Source organism: Chlamydotis macqueenii, chromosome 9 (assembly GCF_036417535.1).
Source record: "Chlamydotis macqueenii isolate bChlMac1 chromosome 9, bChlMac1.mat, whole genome shotgun sequence".
Lineage (NCBI taxonomy): Eukaryota > Metazoa > Chordata > Aves > Otidiformes > Otididae > Chlamydotis > Chlamydotis macqueenii.
This window is the reverse complement of record NC_141564.1, coordinates 14,815,448-14,835,508: the sequence shown is the minus strand read 5'-3', so window position 1 is coordinate 14,835,508 and position 20,061 is coordinate 14,815,448. Positions and strand designations below refer to the sequence as shown.

The 20,061-nt window shown below is 44.5% G+C and overlaps 1 protein-coding gene across 2 annotated transcripts in view; it reads right to left on the bottom strand.

The window, feature by feature from the left end:
* Window positions 1–20,061, bottom strand: part of FGF12 (fibroblast growth factor 12) — a 228,899-nt gene that overhangs the window by 56,918 nt on the left and 151,920 nt on the right. For both annotated transcript variants that reach the window (XM_086754965.1, XM_086754964.1), the window contains one exon: window positions 15,730–15,833. In XM_086754965.1, coding sequence (XP_086611091.1) covers window positions 15,730–15,833 — 104 coding nt within the window. The remainder of the gene's footprint in view (window positions 1–15,729; window positions 15,834–20,061) is intronic.

Below are 20,061 nucleotides of genomic sequence, written 5' to 3'. Positions count from 1 at the left end.
GGAACACTACAAACTGCCCTGCTAGCATCCTAAATACAAGAATTGCCTTCCATCTGCAAAGAGAGACACTTAACCTTTCTTTCATGTTTTCACTGCAGGACTGCATTATTACTAAAGTCAAGTTTCATGTGCCTGGGATGTCCAAAATAACTACTGCTGTCAGGAGCCTGTGTATTGCCTTTTTCCTGACTGAGTATAAACACACATCCACATTGACCTTTCAGCCACTATCAAGAAGACCCCACCTATGGAATACAGAGTTATTTTCTGTCAAACTCAACAGAAGCACTTAGATTGTAATGGAGTCCGAATCGGTTTCAGAGCGGCCTTCCTCCACCATGTCCACAAGCTCAGACCTCATGCTGAAAAGTGAATCTACCTCCGTGTGGCAGTGTTTACAGAAAGACACTTTCATTATAGCTCATGGCAAAACCCTGCTGACGATTTAGGAGCTTGTAATGAGCTTACTGAGGAAGAATGAAAGGATGGTCAAGGTCACAGCCCCCGTAGGAGCGCTATCAGTCTTGACATGTACAGCAAATAAGGTTCTCAAATAGCTGCCAAATCAGAAATAAGCTGTATGCAGAGAAGCTGTGCTGGCCTTGCTGCAGGCTGTTATTTTGGTGCATTAGGCTGAGGACAGATTTGCAAAGCCACTCGAGCAATTCGGACATTTGGTTCCCCTTTGAAACAGCTCAGTGAAAGAGGTGGTGGTGAAGCACCAGCCTAGCAGGTCTGGTTGCTGGAGCAGCTTCCTGCAGTGCAACCTGTGCCCACGCAAGCATCTCTTCCCTGCCATTTGCCCCTGTTTGGTTTGGGCTGTGTCCCCATGCCTTGCAGGTCTACATCCTAGCCGCTACCCAGGAACACAGGTTGAACCAAAAAACCCCCAGGACAAGGCTAGTTTCAATCCTGACTTCTGGCATCTCTCTGAAGATAAAAGACACATATCAGACACAATTCTTTCCCCAGCCATACCAAGTACCCTCCATTGTATTCACAGCTGCAACAGTGAGCAACATCTCATCAATGTCTCAATTTACTTAAGCCTCCCAAACACTTGAAAGAGGAGAATTATTTTTATGTTATTATTTTTTTTTATATGTGAAATCTGATTAGAATAATCCTGGCAAAGCAGAGTGTGATAAGCTAATATAGTAGGCGAAAAAAAGGTAGTTTTGAAGGAGGAAATTGATTTCCTTACATCCTTCCAAATTTGAATAATAAACTTTCATAAAGAATTTATTTGCAAGAAACTTCTGGAGATGCAAGAAACTGTAATTAAAATACTTCAATAAATCATCTCTCAGAGCTCCTTACAAAAATAAAGGTTGCTGCAGAGTAAAAAGTTAGACATTCACACTTGGTGTGGCCAACACTTTCATAAGAGTGCAGAAAAATTTGAAAAAACACTCGAAATTAACCAGTGTCATGCAAGAAACTGAGTCTACAGGAATCTGGGTGCTTTCCTTGCTTTTGCAACTAAGGACTTATGAACTAAAGAGATGTATGACCAACAGACGTCTTTCCCTTTTCTACACCTTTGTTTTCTTGTATAAGAAATTGGATAATTCTCTCCCTTTACTGGAAACCACTTTGAGCTTTCTGGTAGAAAACCAGGTCTTGCTATGACTTCAGTGAAACACATTACGATTTCCAATTACCAAAATGGCACTATTTCTAAAAGCTTATCATTTATTCACTGAAATCTTAAAACACTATTAGCAAAGAAAATTCATTGAAAATTCATGTTCAGCTGCCTCAGAAAGGAATTTACTATATATGTGGTAGCGTCAGCACACACACATTCACTGGACATTACCCAAGTGACCAAGCAGACCATGGTCTCAGGTGTGCTAGGGCAAACACACTCCTGTGTGGTGGTTTAGCCCTGGTCACCACACAGTTTCTCACTCACCCTGCCCCTCCCCAGTGGGATGAGGGAGAGAACTGGGAAGAAAGAAAAACCTGCGAGTTGAGATGAAGACAGTTTACTAGAATAGCAAAGGAAAATGACAATAATAACAAAATATAGGAATACTAAACTATGCAAAATGAACAATGCACGATTTCTCACCACCCGATGTCCCAATGACTGATACAGTCCATCCCGAGCAGCAATCACAGAAATGAAACCAAGCAGTAAGCAAAGGAGTGAGAGAGAGCCAGAGATCTACTCCAACCCAGACAGCCCCCACTTATATACTGAGCGTGATGTTTATGTGATGGAATACTCTCTTTGACCAGTTTGAGTCAGTTATTCCAGCTGTATCCCTCCCAGCTTCCTGCACCTGCACATTAGCGAGACCTGGAAAGCCGGACAGTGTTCTTGGTCTCATTAACAACAACTCCTATCATCAGTGTGTTTATCAACACTCTTTACACATCAGCTACTGAAAGGAAAATTAACTCCATCCTTGCTGAAACCAGGACATCATCTCAATTTTCTGACTATATGAACATCAATCAGTTTGCTCTAAATATAACCCAGTGCCAGAGACATCAGAAACTGAAATATCCCTCAATAGCACAGAAATTGTTCCGTTCCTTCCAACTTTGCCTTACTATATGACACTTTATGCCCATGCTTCCATCACTTAAAAAAAAAAAAAAACAAACTATAGAACAATATTTTCTGTTGAGTTACACCAGTCCAACTCCAAGCAAAACTGCTGGTGCAGAGTTTGGCTCATAGCTTTCATGAAGTCCTTGGTCATGCCTGGATAGCACAAGATGCCCTGGAGAGATGAAAACACAGTGCATAGCACCATACCAGGGATAGAAAGCACCACTGAAGCACTGTGAATGCTGGACAGACTGCCCAGCAACCCAGTCGAATGGTTTTTGGTACCCAGCCTAGCCCTGAAAAACCAGTTATTTCTGCAGAGCCTAAGGAGATGTTTTTTCAGTGGTCAGAACAGCTTGCTAAGCTACTGTCTCTCTTACTGGTTTCTCCTAACTGTCACTATGAGTGGCACCTACCAGAGCTGGACACTGAGTTAAATGGACCCACAAGAGCCACCCTTACGTTGTCTGAGCAAGGGGATGTACTGGGTGCCCAACACCTCTGACAGCACGGCTTCAAAACGTCTGAAAATCCATGCCTGATTGTGTTACTGCAAATAGTTTTCTTGGGAGACCTGGCTGTTCAGCTCCTGGGGGCATCAGCACATTAGAAGTGCTTCTTTCCAGAGTGCTGCTGCAATCCTGAGCTTCTCAGAAGCTGTTTCCAATTCTCCACCTGCCACCTTGTGAAGTCAACACCGTAAACAGCCCCAGCTCCTTGGGCGGCTGAAAAAGAGATATCTGTGGAGCCCTGAGCAACTGCACTTGACATATGGTATTAAGATGTGCAAGGGAAGATGGCTGGCAGAGTACGACTCTCCTGTGGTTCTTTTGCCTGCTCCCATTATCCTCAATGAAGATTGCTAGGGACATAAATGCTGAAGAGCCAGAACAGAAGTGAAATAGGAAGACAGAGAGGGAGAAGTAAGCCCTGCCTACACAGCACACTGCTTTCAAAGCAAACTGATTTGCTCAGACACAAGATACTACACAAACAAGTTGTACTGCTGCTGATGCACCACTTCCCTGAATAATCACAGTGCTACAAAAGAAAGCTTGTGATTAAGGCAAAGAATTAGGATCAGAAAGAACAGAAGGCCTAATCCAATCTCCACACATGACCTTGGGCATATCACATCACTCCTCTGTGCTCAGTTTCCTTAACTATGTCATGAAGCTTCCCCGCACGAGTGGAAAACTATGTGAGAGCGTGGGAGAGCCCAGGAGCAACTCATAGGCGATAACGGATTATTTTCAGGGCCCACACCACTGGCCTCTGCAGCCTCAGCTAAGTTTATTCTTCCCACTGCTGATGATCCAGATGACCCAGACACCCTCAAACCAGCACATCCCTGAAGGCAAATCGTGGGATGTAGCTTAAGGCACAAGAACTGCATTTTAACGGCTCTCTATCTACCAGTCATGTGAGAGCCACAGACTGGGTCCTGCATTATGTTCACAGTATTTGTGCTGTGCTCACATCACAGATTAAAGTAACACAGCATCTCTCTGACCTGGCCTTCCATCAAAAGCTGGCATTCAGCACGAGCTCTCGCTCCTCCTCCTAGACCAACACTGGCAGTTATCACCAGACTACCCTGCTTCTGATTTCACTTCAGGTACTCCTAGAGTCCTTCCCTTTGCTCCGTTTCCTTCCTGCTCACCACAGTGTATGGTGGGATTCCCTGGTATCCACGGGGAAATTCTGCTCCAGGCAGTAAATGTAAATCATAAACCAGGTGACAGAGTTTAAACTGGAAACAATCTCAAGTGCAACAGCACCATGATCATCATGACAGGGTTGGCCAAGCTGTGGTCTGCTTTTAGAGGTGCTTTTTTTTTTTTCCCCCCTCTAAGCAAAAGCTTGTAGATATGACTCCTGCAGTGATCCTCCACTTTCTCCAGCTGGAGACACAATATCTGCCTTTGAGTTCAATGCCTCCAGACTGCTTCTTAGGGCAGAGCATCGTGCTGCACTTAAAGACTGGGAAAAGGAGGTGGAAGGGAAATCCCTGCACAAGGTCTCCCAAGTTTTTTCCATGCAAAGCCAGAAAGAGGGCATGTCAGTTCACAGGCAAGTCTAAAGGTTGAGAAGCACTGGATGGCAGTGGCATTTTAGATGCCTTCCTATCACACCAAGTGTCTACAGGACATCCATAGACATCCCCTTTGGACAAGATTCTGCTAATCCTCTGTGCAGATGAAGATAGGCAGGCAGCAGCTAAGAAAGACACAGAGCATCACTTCAGACACAGCACAACCAGTGCTGTTCAGCACACCAGGAGAGGCAAGGAGGAAAATGAAGGATTTTACCCAGCCAAAGTGCCCACAGCAGCAGTAAGAGGTGCAAGAAGATGGAAGTTGTTTTGGACAAGCCAGTGTAACAGCTGTGAGCCATTTTCCTTTAAGAACTAGGAAGGCAATAACTAACATTACAGATTCCAACTGGAGTTCTCTGGTTGCACACCTGCACAATACATTTCTCCTGAGCTGGCTGGATCCCTGACAAAGGTCCTTCCTCCAGTCAGAGTCTGCTCTGCCCTACTAGAAAGCAAGAGTCCCTCTGCAGTCATCTACCTGACATGGGAACAGGGACAGTACAGAAGAGAGGGGGCTGCACAAAATAGATGCTGTCCCCCAACTACAGATGGTGGCACTGAGTACAGTCCAAAACTCAAAACCCATTAACTGCCCCAGCTCCACCAACAGTAGTTATCCAGTGTCAGGAGGAAGGGGGAACCTCTTTGCAATGTACATGAATCAACTTAGAGCAATATGAGACAATGTAGTGACTCCTGAACCCACCAGGAGTGGGAAACGTCACTTTAAAAGGCAGACAACATCTGGCACGAGTGCACGGCTTTCAACACTGCAGCAGGGATACCAAGAACTGCCCTTCTTGACCCTTGCTTGCTTTGGAGAGATTTCTGCTGGGGGAAGCAATAGCCCAGCATGGCCACTGCACTTGTGGAAATGTCAGAACTAGGCTGAATCTCGCTCCTCATCTCACTTTTCATGTGCCTAGAAAGTTGGACATTATCTTTCTCAGTGCCTCCTCAGCTAACAGCCTTGTTCAAAATCCCTGAGGTTCTATTTTCCTCTCTTCTATTTCATGCTTACAATAATGTAGTGGTGGAAGAGAAAAGGCTATGCAGGAGATTTGTGCTGATTTCTATTGCAGATGCTTTAGAAAGAAGCAGACAATCTTCATCCAGCTGCAGTTAATTCCTCTGCAGGGCTCCCGACAGCATTTGAGAGTCTGTAATGTGTGCATGCAACTCCCAAGTGCTGTTATCAATAATGCATTTGATGTGCAGCCTTCAGAGGAGCTGACCAAGGAAGCTTCTTATAAAGAGAAGTCAATCCTTCGGTCTTCTCAGGAGGAAAGTGGTGAGGAGATAGGAAGACTTACAATCGTTGTGCCATGTCTTATTTACATCAAGAGGGTGTTCACATTTTAGAAAGCTTTTAGCATGGGGTGGGTGCCTAGGTACGTATTTGGGGGATTAGAGAGCATATTGTGGATATTAAAATACTTCCAACTTTCTGAGATTCAGCTAACTTACAAAAAAGAGCTCCAAGAAAACCCACCATTACTCCCCAAGCACAGCTCCTCTGCATCTTGGATGCACTGGTATGGCAGAGGTGGCAAGACACCCTCACAGTCTTTACTGCCTTCTTGATGGCTGAGATGCCAAATTAACCAAATTAACCTGTGACTCGTGTGTGTGTGTGAGGGATTTACTGATTGCAGAGAGGGACAATTAATTTAATTTCATTTAAAAGTTTCAGGGCTTGTCAGGCTTTTCCACTGAAGAGTAGCCACCTCCACGCAACAAAGGATGCGGTCTGTAGTGCGTCAGCAGGGAAGAACACCCCCTTTTTAATCAAGCAAAAGCTGTAGGGGAGGCCACAGGCATAAGTCTATGTAGCGTCCACCCACCGAGATGAACCTTTTGATTTGAGCATGTTGTCTGAAACACAGTGATGTTAAGATTAATTAAAGTGTTTAAGGAAAAGGAAAAAGGAAGACAGCAACAAGGCAAGCAGTAGAAGCTGTTGAAAGTAACTGAAGAACAGCAAAACTGTAAGCAACCGAAATCAGCCACAAAAGATCAAGTGTGTAAGCTAATTGCAAGCAGAAAGGCGGATGATACACCATAAAGGGACTAGTGGGCAGCACTCCAGCCATGACTATTTGAGTTCCTAGTCCTGCGATAAGTCTACAGACAACTGCTGGTGCAGCAAAGGAACTTTCATTTAAGCTTGGAAAATAAGAGCAGGCCACAAGTCCAAACTCTGCTCTGAACCACCCTATCCGGGCTCAGCCTTTAGTCAAGTGAGGATTTCCTCCTCCTATTCAGAGCACAGAAGGGGCTATGACTTTACTATGACAATTTTAAAAATCTCTCATAATCCTACATCCATGCCTGTGCCCCCTACTCACACTCCTGCTCCACCATCTTGTGTGGCAGGTGGCCATTAGCTGTGGGCGGGCTCATCATTTTGAGCCACTCTGCAGAGGGCTCAGTTTAAAATGAAGTTTTCATTGTACTGATGACACTGTCAGGTCATCGTTCTATGGAGGATCCCTAAAGAACCTGCCCGTCCCCATGGTGCTGGGTGGCAGCATCTCAAAACGCTGTGATCCTCATCCTAGAGCCTCCTGTACCATTACAGAGAAAAAAATAACAAGAAAAAAAAGAGTTTCTAGCAGAATATTTTTAAGAGCTATTTTAAGTCTAGATTCTACCCAGTTTATTCATTCATTCATTCAAAATTTACAGGTTGGATAATATAATTAATTATCCCAGTAATAAACAACCAGTAGATCTAAAAAACTCAGCCATTTCCCCTCGGGGCTGACGTTTGCAGCCTTCCATGAGGGCCAGAAATATTTTTAAAACAAAGTCAGTCCCTGTGTGTGTCAGTGGACGCAGTGGGTAGTGGAGGATGGTCCCTGCCTTCGATGCACGCTGCTTTTCGGCTGCCCTCTAGCCTACTGTCACGAGGACAAAACTGGGCTCAGCCTCGGCCAGACCTTGCAAGGCCTCTCTGGTGCCCCTCGTGTGCCATGAGGCCAGACACAAGGACCAGGCATGGCTCAGGAGAGCCTGGAGCGGGTCCAAAGCCGCGGCCTGCCTGCTCCGCTGCCGGGATGCCTTCAGGCAGTGCTGTTGGCAAGGTGCCCCTCCGCTCCTCCCAACTTGCGCACAGATTGCAGGCTCCTTGGCAGAAGCACGTCGGCCATCCCACGCGCTCTGCGGAGCTGAGCACGCTGTCAGCATGTAACCCATCACAGCAGTGACTGGCTGCCAGTAGTACAGACAGATCCCTTCCACCCTGCTCTTGGTTTCACAGATGAATTCACGGCAAGAGAAGTTGGGTAGATTTGACGTTTTCCTTGAAGTAGGGAGTGGCTCTTTCAGAAAAGATGCCAGAAGAGGCAACTGAAAGCAGCTGGCAATCCCCAGGGTCTGCATTCCTACGGCGGGGAGACACCAGGGAGCATGGATTCAGCAAAGCATCGAGGTGCAAATTCAGCACTTTGCTGAAACAGATCTTGTATAAGCACATTTCAGGCCAAGTTCATAACTCCCACCGATCATGTCTACTCCACCAATTTCAGAAGGCTCCTGCGAGGCACCGTGCCATGTAACTGTAGGTGCCAGAAGAAAGCTCTGTATCTTGAGACGCATGGTAAGAAAAAGCTATGGGACCTGAACTCAGTTCCTGTGATTCAGAGACTTCAAGAAAATTATTTTTGCTTTGCAAGTGCTTAGTCAGGACAGTACCCTTTCACAGCCAAACAGCGATGGCTCAGGCTCCCATCCAGGCCTTTCCACTACAGTACACGACATTCCCCACTGATTCAGCCAGTCTGGCTTGAAATAGCCCAGGTACTTTGAACTTCTCTCCTCTTCTCCTGGAAAACTGCATTACAGTTCAACAATGCTCCCCATTTTTAAAGTTTTCTATCATCTGGCTCCCAGTTATAATTACATGCACACAATCAGTGAGGTTTTTTCTTGGTTTTCTTAGCCTGTGACTGTCATATCTCCTGCTTTCACCTCCAGAGCCATTAGTCACTGTTTGGCAAAGGCACACCATTCACTAGTTTTATCCGCCCTATATTTGACTTTGGTGTTATCAGAAAGGAGATCCGAATCACTTCATCAACACACACCTGACCTCAGCCAAATACATCCTCACTCAAAACTCTCCTTGATTCTTTCATATCAGAGTCCTCAACCCAGGAAGGACAATATTTGTCCTCCCTCCACCACAAAATAAAATGTTAACAATAGTCCCACTGTCACCTTTGATGCCCTGGAATTTTGTCTAGGTTTCACTTGTGGAAAACAGACAATGGCATTATTTAAGGACAAAACATACACTGGATAAATGGCATTAAAAATAAGCAAAGCAGGCTGGAGAGTTTGAGGAAAAGCAAAATACTGGCCTAGGGAGAGGAGAAAGGAGCTGTCCCTGGCCGTTCCTGCATCGCCCCCAACCAGCAGGATGCAAAGGGAAGGCAACGAAAGGACTGTTGTGACTGCCTCTCCAGAGCGACATCGTGACAGTCAGCTTTTGGTTGCTGCTTGCTTGGATGAGTGCTTCACTCACATCTCATCTCTGCTAACAAGGGGCTTCCTTGCACGTTTCCTTCCAAAATCCAACTCAAACATTGTATTGCCATTGACCCGTCTGCTTTAACTTCGTTTCCCCTGTAGTGGTTAACTGATCACATACAATGTACAGGACAAAAATGGGCAAGCTCTATGCAATGCTACTGCTGCTTAGTACTTGCTCCAAAAACTTTATCTATCTGCTTATCTGAGGTTAGACCTGTACATTTGACCTCAAGGAAATCAGCAGGAGGAGCGCTGTGCAGAAGGTGGCAGCTACAATTGATTCATCTCTGCTATTGCTACTCCTGCCTTCCTTACAATTTAGGGCAACCCCGCCCCGCCAGTGTTTTAGCTGCTCCCTCTTCCACACTTCAAGGAAATCATGTCGGATCAAAATGCTCAACTAAAATCTAAATATGTTGTTCTGATTTTGTTAGGAATGGTAAAGCAATAGAAAACACTCTAAAGTTCCTTCAAAATGGGAATCTGTAACGTTTCTTTGGGGAAGTGTCAAATTGAGATGAGTCAGCACCACTGGAGCATTTTTCCCCAATTTTCTTCCAAAATCAAATTTCAGCAAAAGCTCATAATGCATCCCAACACTAATAGACCACTGCTCATAAAGGGAAATGTCCTATCTCCAGTGGAACATAACACATTCCTAAACACCCTGTGCAACCAAAGCTAAGAGAAGGCACTTTTTATTGAGGCATGCTTATCCTTTATAATTTGCAGTGCTATCATGTAAGACAAGGAACAGCTAGCTAGGAAAGCAGGATTAGGTCCTGCTGTTATTGATTTCGTCCCCTGAACAGTCTCTTGCTTCAACAGGCAAAAGCTAAGTCTGACCTAACTCATTCCAGACACAGATATAAGGTGCAGGGCAGCACCCTCCCCACAGGAGCCCCGTGTGGTGCTGTGCTAGGAAAGTCTGGGGAATACAGGTGTCTCAAGAGGATACCAGATGGGAAATCTGCCCCCAAAAAAGCCACAGTATTGCATTGTTCAGGCTCTCCCCATCTGATGAGTGGTTCAGGAGGTCCTGCCAAGTGAGCTCGTGCCCATTTCTAGCTCTCACAACCATCCTGAATAACCTCTAAGCCAGCACGGGTCCTGCCCAACTTGCACCAGTCACACGGGGGATAAGGGAGCTCGCTCTGCTGGGGTGAAAGGAAAGCTGGACCCTTGAAGAGCTCCTCAGAGCCCAGCAGAGCCAACACCAGTGGCAGCACCTCACCGAGGGAAAGGGTCCACTTCACTATTGATAGCCATGTTTACAAGTTTCCATGCTACAAGGGTGGCATGCGAGGGTGCCTGCCAGGAGCTGTATTTTAGGAACATTCGATGCAAGGCAGGAATCTGTTCCCAGGGGCTGGCTCTCCTCAGCACAGCTGCCTCCCTAAAGCATCCATTTTGTTCCCTCCATATTTGTCATTAAGCCAGGGGGACAGGAGGCATTTTACATCTCCCAGTTAATGTTTTCATTCAGCGAGCCCCTTTAAACAGCCAGTGAAGAGCAGATACTCTGGAGGGAAATTAGAAGCACATTATATGGGCTCCTGCTGTGCTCTGCCTTTGGAGACATTTCTCTCTCTCTACTGACCTAGCTCCCTAAAGAGACACAAACTAGAGAATGCCCCCAGCAAGTGTGCTTGTTTGCGAAGTCTGGAAAAGGGAGATGTCCAGGACACCTGCCTGGCCTATCTGTACTTCCGACTAAATCAGCTAGCACCACTGGAGGTCAAAACAGGAATTAAAGAAATAGCAGGGGCAGGTTTAACACCCTGAGCCTGTTAGGGAAAAGAATGCAGCATTGATTCCAGCCCCGACCTTGAAATGATGTAAATAAGAAAGCAGCAACCCTAGAGGAGTTATAGCAAAATAGTTATAGCATTACAAACAGATTAAAAAATACAGTTAATATACATACTTCCCCAGATGCTTGTTTATTATTATGCAAGACATGTTTATTATGCAAAATGAAAGAGCAGGGAAAAAAGCTGAGAAAAAGAAAATGCAAAGACACATTGAGCTCTTAACGTGACTTGGATTTTTTCAGTGTTGTTTAGATTTGTTTTTTTTTTTATTGTGCATAATCATTGCCTTATTAACAGGAATCTTTGAAGTGATTCAAGCTCTACTTTCAGCATTTCAAACTCGCAGGTTTATACTGTAAAACCACACTGAGCTTTTGTAAGCGACCCATTTTTTTCCTCTGTATTCTGTATCTCTGCTAGGGTATTCTCAGTCTTCCCAATAAATTATGTATCACAATTTGCCATTTCAAAAATAATTAGAAGTCTGAGTTAAACAACAAGGAATATCTGAGAGCAGTACATTTTAGAAGAGAAGTGTTATGCACTTGGGGCAAAACCAATCCCAGCTGTAACATCACTGAATTATATATATCATCATGTGGAGAGCCGCAATTTGAGCATACTTGGAGTGACTGGGTGGGCCTGTGGAGGGTCTACAGTCTCCTGGAGGCATCTGCTCCAGGAGAACCAGCTTTTCCTCCCAGGCAAAACACTTCACAGGCACACCCTTCCCCACGCTCCTGTGAGTTGTTGCAGCAAGAGTAATGGAGAGAAAGCTGGGCACCAAGGAGAGAAACTTTGTAGAGAAAGGTTATACGGGAGTAGGAATTAATTTGGTGGTGAAACTATTAACTCCAGACAGAAACAGGAGAGCATGTTCTGTGTCTTTGCCCGTTACAATTAGGCTGTAAACTCACTGGAGCAGGACGTACCTCTTTATTTTGTGTTTCCCTCGCCTCTGCAACAACCAGCCTTTGGTCTCAGCTTCACAAGTGCTCAGACAGTACAAGTAATGCCTACCGCCCTTCATTCATTCTGTACATTTTTACTTTGACACAGAACACTAACAGTGGATCCTCAGGAGAGTTGTGCTGCGTCCACTCCCCAGAACAGGTGCTGATAAAAACCTTCGTGCACCATCAAGGAATTTACAGCTGCTGTACATTACAAGAAATCTCAAAAGGGAGCACACCAATGACTCTGCAAGTTTCCTATGAAGACAGTGTTTTGCATCCTACTGTCTGCAAAGCCAGGCACCTCAGATCAAGACCTGATTTTCTTGCCTACTAAGCACCTAATTCCCCAGCAGACCTCAGGGGTAAGCTAGTCAGGAAAAAAAAAAAAAAAGGTAAGTAAACAATGCACAAAAGTCAAACAGCTGCTTCCCAAGCAAAGAGGCTTTGGCATCTAATGCATTTAGGCCTCTGAATCTAGTTAGGGATCTACAGTTGGCTTCAACCTAGCAACCCAACCCCACACTGTCCCTACCCATCCCTAACTGAAAAGAAGAGACGAGGAAACTCATTGCTAAAGGTATCAATGTGGCCGAGCACACAGAAGGGTCTTGCATGTTTCTGCAAAGAGCCTTCTCACAAAGTTTGGTTTTAGAGGACCCTGCTAAGCCCTGGTTTTGTGCTGATTGGCACCAGGAAGACTTTTTCCAAGGCCTGGTTATTCTATATCCATTCATTCAAGAGCCCACTGGCCCAAACTCAGAAGGAGTTGGCATAAACGATCTCCAAGACCAGGCTGATAATAGCCTCTGGTTTTATCCAGCACATAGGATGGCAGCCAAGATCTCAGCTGACACATACAGATTAAGTATCACCAAAAAAACCCCTACCAAACAAAAACAAAACAAACCCACAGTGATGTGTTTAGTTACAGCCACAATCTGGGCTCAAGAGAAGAAAAACACACCCTCAAAAAATTCCATTTCTGTAGACAGCTGCATTTTATATGAAAGCAGTCCTGGGCTTGAGGGTGGTAGAAGTCTTAGCAGGGCTAGGCCTGGGACAGACAGCAGGGGAGGCAGCCAAGCAGCAGAAAAAGTTCAGTTATCAATGGATCTGCGTGAGTGAACAGTATCTATGGGGAATATTGACCTATTTTTCAGGAATCCCTCAGAAAAGGCTAAGTAAAAAAGTAGGTACCTGCACAGCACCAAAAGAAACTGGCCTAGACAGAGCAAAGCTGTAGCTTAGGGTCTGCTAAGCAAAGGAACAGGGATGACATGTCCTTTGGTGTGGGCAGCAATCAGGTCCAGGCAGCATGGCTGGGAGCCCTGCTCACGCCAGAGAGGAACGGACTGTTAAGTCCTGCCAAAGCAGTTCCCCAGCACTTCCTTTGAGACTGACATAGCCATGCCAAATGTTGGCTTGGAGTGTGATTCTAGCCCCACGTGGAAAGCTGCAGCATCCAAAAGACTGCTTGAATAGGCTGAGCTCTTCTCAGTCATATCCAGTTCTCTTACAGGACCCTGGTCTCATCCCTTCTCTTTGATGCTATGAGTGGCTTGACTCACACTCCCTGCTCCTAACAGGCTTTAAGCACAAATTTTCTTTTTTCTTGCCTTGGGGTGTGCTCCAAAGCACAGTGCATTCATTAATTTACTGCTGTAAGACAGAGACAAAACCACCAGTCAATACAAGCAGAAAACAGTGCCCGGCGAGTTCCATCTCCCTTGGAGATGGGCCAGTAGCATCCATTTATTACAAGCAGAAACCTTGGATCATACTGGTGAAACTAAAAGTTTAACTCTTATTGGTTCAGCTCTTATTCATTCAGCTGAATGCCATCAACCCGCGGTATATAATGAGGTCCACTTCATTAACCACTGGCCACCACGGTGCATCCTTAGACTTCCCTGATTAACCTTCCTACTTAAGACAGGCACACTTGCTGGCAATAAGCAGGCCCCATTAACCACCCTCATTTGAATACATATATGATCTCATGCCTTTTAGGAAACTTCCTATGACTAGCAGGTGTGTTTCCTAGACACATGGTCCTTGTGCTGCCCACCATCTCTTGGTAGCCCCCCCCCCCACTTTATGTTGTCTCACTACTGTTAGCAAGAGATACTTTTCCTTTGCATCATCTCTAACCTCTCAGCTGTCAAACATCATGTTGCCTACTCTCCATTTCTTCTTTTGCTTGAGCCCCATGTCTTTCCCTCCCTTGCACTATTTGTTCAGAAAATGCTGACCCTCATTGCTCCAAGAAGACACCCACCCTCCTGGATGGATGTGGCTCTGGGACACACTGCTTTCTTGCAGTCCCCAGTCACAGGGCAAGGGTGGTACGAGGAGCCTCAGCAGCAGGCTAGAACCACTTTATGCCCAGCACTGCACAAACACAGGTCAAAACATCTGTCCTGACCCCCTGACTATGGGCCTGGAGGGAAGCATGCACAATCATGCAGTACCACACCATGCTTGGTATTACTTTAAGGACTCTGATAGCTTTACAAAAAGAGGAAGTTTTCATTGTTAGTAAACCGATGTAATTTATTTAGAAGCAGTCATTTATGTTTACTGGGCTATGAAAGAACAGGAAGCGTCTGGCATCCACAGAGATCCAGATTGATTTCTCTGTCTTTTCTTGACAAGCTGCCAGTTTTGAGACCTATCTCGCCAGGCATACTAACATATCCACTTGCCATTTTCTACCCTGAGCTGCTGGGGACACAGAGCTTTGTTACTTCCTTCGGGAAAGGGGGAAATCCCAACCAGGTGAGCGGTTTAAAACAAGACCGGGGAAAAAAGATGGATGGAAAGAATCTGGAAAAGTTGTGTAGGAACAACTCAAACTGTTGTCCTTTCAGTGGTCCTATCTCCATTCTCAGGTATGGTTTTAAAGCAAAGTAAATGCCTAGATAGGAGCAGAATCACTGCACTGTAAATTTACACAAAGGCAGATGAGATTAGAATCTCAACTATACACTTTAAAGATATCATAACTACAGAAATGAGAAGTGTATTATTAACTATCACTTTTTACTATGTAGAACTAGAGCAAAGTTATTTGAAGCATAAAAAATTCTGGCAAAGGGCTGCCGTATTTAATAAATCACTGAATCAATTATTCACTGTGAAAATCAATTACTTACTTCAAATGAGAATCTTATGAATAACCTCATGCCCTTTCATGCCATCTAAGAAAGTTATAGGGGAATTAGTCAGTAAAAAATGCCTCACTTATCTTTTATGTGCATTAAAAAGACCACACAAATACAGGGAAATTCTGCCAACAGAATAGTCCAGAAACATTTTAATGAAGTTAGGGTATTACTGTGGATTTAAACTGCAGTCAAAAGCAGAGTATGACCCATTGGGGCATCACCTATGACGAATTATCCAGGCGCACTTCAGAAGCAGTTCTATCCAGTCCATGCCATTTCACAAATGTGAAACCAGAATACAACCAGCCAACCACAAAACCTCCTCTACAATGTGACCTACATTAAGTGACTACTCAAAGGAACACAAAGCGTATCTTCACAGGTCAGGAAATATTGCCACAAATCTCCGTGGAGACACTTTAAAGTGAATGTTGCATGGCCTTGCAGCAGCTCCTCCCATTCCTGCTTTTCAAGGTTTGCTGATATGTGATCATTTAAAAAAAAAAAAAAGCTGCAAGTCCCAATTCAGTCTTCCCCCCCTCCACCTACAAAACCAAACCACTCCAGGACCCCAACAGTGCAAAGTACTTACTGAGCTGTAGAGGTATCCCTCAGCATTCATGGCAACGTACAGACCTGCCTTCACCCCTTGGATTGCCACCACGCGAAGACCCACAGGAATTAGATTGAAAAGGGCTGTGGAAGAAAAATAAAAGCAAAGGTTATGGAGACATCACCCTGATGCTTTTTGCCCCAGGGCCAGCCCACCCCACTCCTGACTCTTACAAGAGATACTGAACTAGAATCAAAAGTCCTGCTTCCAGCTACAGGAAAGGTCTGCAGCTGTGGGGCCAAGGTTGAAAGCAAATTTTAAAGAGTACTGAATTTGGCTGCTTCCCAGAAGCCTTAACACACCCGTCAGTCTGTCTGATCACTGCCTTTGCAATGCCAAGGGCTCATACGTGCAGTTGAGCTAGCGCATCTCAACGGCTTTCTGTGGGCCAGCTGAGCTGTGGTAATTGCACATGTACATGTCTTTGCCTGTGGCAAACGCAACAACACAACTTAGTTTAGTTCACTCTGAAACAGATTTGAGCCTAGTCACACTTTCTTACATTTGCCATATGCTAGAAGAGTATACAGACAATGACCACGGCTAGAAGGATGCAAATTAACTTGACTGTCTCTGCCCCTGTGATCCCTGCTGTTAAGAGAATGAAGAAACTCCAGAAGAGACGCTGCTTGACTCCAGGACCAGAGCACTGCTCTGCATTCAGAAGCGGCACTAGATAGGATGAAAGAGGACAAGACCTTTCAATGCTCAATTCTACTGCAATCTTATTGATTAAAACATTGCAACCACTTCCCCACAATTAATTACTTTATTGTTTGATTCCAAGCGGAGCCTGTATCTCATTGAAAGATCTTTCCCATGAGCATACACACAAATGTACTACCAGGCTTTTGCTATATTTCTAACTGAATAGGCTCAAAGAGGACTGTCACCATTGATAGACTGAGCGCTGAGGCATTAGCATGGCTTTGTTTCCACTGAGATTTATAGGACAAGAGTATCCAGATGTTGCAGGACCCCTTGTGCTTCAGCTTACAAAGAGCCAACTAGACCTTATCCCAGGGAGCTCAGGATATGGAAAGATGGGCACAGGGTCGGGCAGAAACGTGGGTGCAGACACAATGGATATACTTCACTCAAGGGCTCTTCCCACGCAACTGCTCTGAAAAAAAATAATATTTTTTTCTGATTCCCTAGTCATGAGGTCAGACTCCCCCTTCCACATTCATCAAGCATTTCTCATGGCTTTCTAACACACTCACTTATTTGCAAAAGCCTGCTTCAAACTTCTCAAGAGCTTTGGGGTGTTCAAATTAGCCCAGGGGAGACCCGTTAATGGGCAAAGTTCACAGGAGTGACTGAGTGACAGAGCACACAGTGAAGCATTCCAATTTTCCAGCTGATTGTTAAAGACATCATCCTCTAAGTGATTTATTTTATAGATCATTTACAAACTTTTATGCCTGACACATCACACTGAGAGCAAAGGGGTCTTCACATAACAGTTGTAGGAGAAACAGTCCTTCTCAGTGTACCATCTCCCAGCTTCTCACTCCTTGGGAGATGGACTGCTGTTGATATAACATTAGCCCTGAAGGATAAGGAAGGTTTTCCTGAAATCGCCTATTCAAAATGCTACAGCTCCTCAGGCCAGGCTAATGGGATGGAATAGAGTCAGCTCAACATCAACTCTTCGCCTTGAGGAGACTTTTTAGATGTGCATGAGCCAGGTAATGCGTGGATTTAACTCAACCACAAGATGCTTCCCAAGAACTTCCCTTGTGTACAGCCCGTGAATTATTGCTGAGCGGAGACAGAAGTGTGTTTCAATTCCTTTCCAAAGAAAAAAAACACATTTATAGCCAACACAGAGAGAAGGGGGAGCAGGGGGAAGAAAGGAACTGAAACTGTGTCTTGATTCTTTCCTTGCAGCCAGTGGTTCAGACTACAAAGTCTGAAACAAAGCCCCAGGAGTCGTACAGTTTCTAAGAGAAAGCATAGCCCAAAAGGTGCATGAAATGTCGTGGGGAACTGGTTACATCCGATCTAAACTCTTAGTGGATTTGATTAAAAGTCAGAGGCAGATACCTTTTCAGAAGTAAAGCTAGAAAAAAACACAGGAGACAGAACGTCACATTGCTCAAGATACCCAACAGGTGCCCTGGCTAAGCTGGTTTCAGGGTTGTCTCCAAAAGGGGATTCATGAATCCCGTTTGCAAATGAATGGCCTTTTTTTCCCACTTAGTTCCCAAGAAAGACTGGATGACTCCAGAGCGTGAGCTGCCTAAAAGGGAGGCACTCGAGTCTAGTGAAAAGAAACATACTCTCAACCCCTTGTCATGCCTTTAATCACCATATTCAATAAAATATCTAAGTGAGTTCTGAAGTCTTACCAAAGTCAGTGCCTATATTTACGTGATTTTGTGGGAGGACGTCAACAGATGTATATGGCAAATGAAGTCCAGCTGGGTACTGGGCTGTGAACAACTGGAGTCAAGGATGGCACTACTCTGATACTGTCTCCAGATGAGAAAAACACACCTTGGTGTAGCTAGTCAGCATTAAAGAGCTCCATAATAGCTCAGTTCTTCTGTTCAAAAGCTCACTAACCAAGGCAAGCTTATATTTCTATCACTTTCTCACTACCATGAAGGTCTAAAACCCTCTGCAATTAACAAGTCTATTTATAAGTAATTCCCCTTCCCTAATTTCCCCCCACTGAAAAATGGAGCATATTACTGCTAATAATGAAACAAAATGGGCATCATCATTCACTCCCTACAGCCAATTTGTCTTGCATAGAAAACTTGTGACAGACCATTCAAAGCATTCATTAGGCAGCGAGGTGATAATACGCAGAATTAGTGGGTGAGAAGTTCCACTTGGAAGCATGCACACCTCTCCAAATCTCTCTTTCTGCCTGTACATGCTAAGGGAGAACAGGAACAATCCTGTGGTGCTCTGTGCTAGAGTAGCAAGACCACTGCCAGTTCCCAAGCTCCCTCGGACCCTGCTGCAGACCATGGTCAACACACACCGTCATGGCTTTTAGGTATGGTAGAGCATCTCCTGCAATGCATTGCAGAGAAGGGGAGCAAGCGGGCAGGCAAGTAGCTGACATAAGTAACGGATAGCCAAGGAAATTTTAGGAAACAAATGTCTTCCTCTAAAAAAAAAAAAAAAGGTTTTGGTCAATAAAGACTGTGTTAATTCTCAGAGCTGTTTCTGCACTCAGATCTAGAAATATCTTTGAAGTTGAAGCCTTTTGTTATCATGCTTCCAAACAAATATTTCATCTTGTTTTAGAACAGATTTAAAAGCTTATAAGCGTTATTGTAAGAATTTAAAAAAAAAAAAAAAAAAAAAAAAAAAAAAAAGGGGGGGGCAACCCTCAACCAACCTCAAAAGCAAGATGTCTCATTTTTTTTGTTGGGAAAAAAATTCTAGTTAACATGAAACAAAAGATATAGAGATGAGGACAAGGACTAGCTGTGGTAGAGTAGGACTGGACGCAGGGTGTGCTGATATGAAAAAAAGAAAATTGAACAAATGCCTTTAAAACTCTCTCTCTCTACTGCAAATGGTGTATTTTCTATGCCATCTGCAACTGCATGGAACAGACATGGTCTTTTACTTCATAGGCAGAAGAGGGGAAAAAAATAAGCCATTGGATATTTCTACCTATTTTCCTTCATTACATTTTACCATTTTCAACCACCAGTAGATTTACACCTGACCCTGCTTATTGATGACACTACTTTTAGCACGCTCCAGTCCTAAACACTTTGGCTATGAGTATGTTGTTCACTGCTAAGTTATGGCAGTTTATCAGCTGCATAACATGTTTTTAAAATCTGAACACATCCTTGGCTATGGGACTTGGCTAACTTACAGAAATGGAAGGGTAAGGCAGGACATCCCGTATATAAGATGTGGTCCATATGCTCGTCTGAGTTAAACGGCAGTAAGTCAGAGAAGCTAAGCTAATTTATACCAGGTGATTTGTTCTGGAGCAAGACATTTGTGCTGCACATGAATAAGGAAGAACTAACAGAGGATGCAATAGGCAACAGCAGCTTCAGTGCACCATGAGATGGGGAAGTTTAAGATACTGAGGGGAGCAAGGAGGGCTGCTAAGATGATCAAGAGGCTGTGGTGCACCACATGAGAAAAAAAAAAACTGAGGGAACTGGGTTTGCTTAGCTCAAAGAACGGAAAGCTAACGCTGCCAGAAACAGACTCTTCTCAGAGGAACACTATGAAAAGACAAGAGGCATTAGACAAAATCCTCAGAAAGAAATTATGTCTGAATATAGAGAAAATTCTCTACAATGAGAATAATCCAGCACT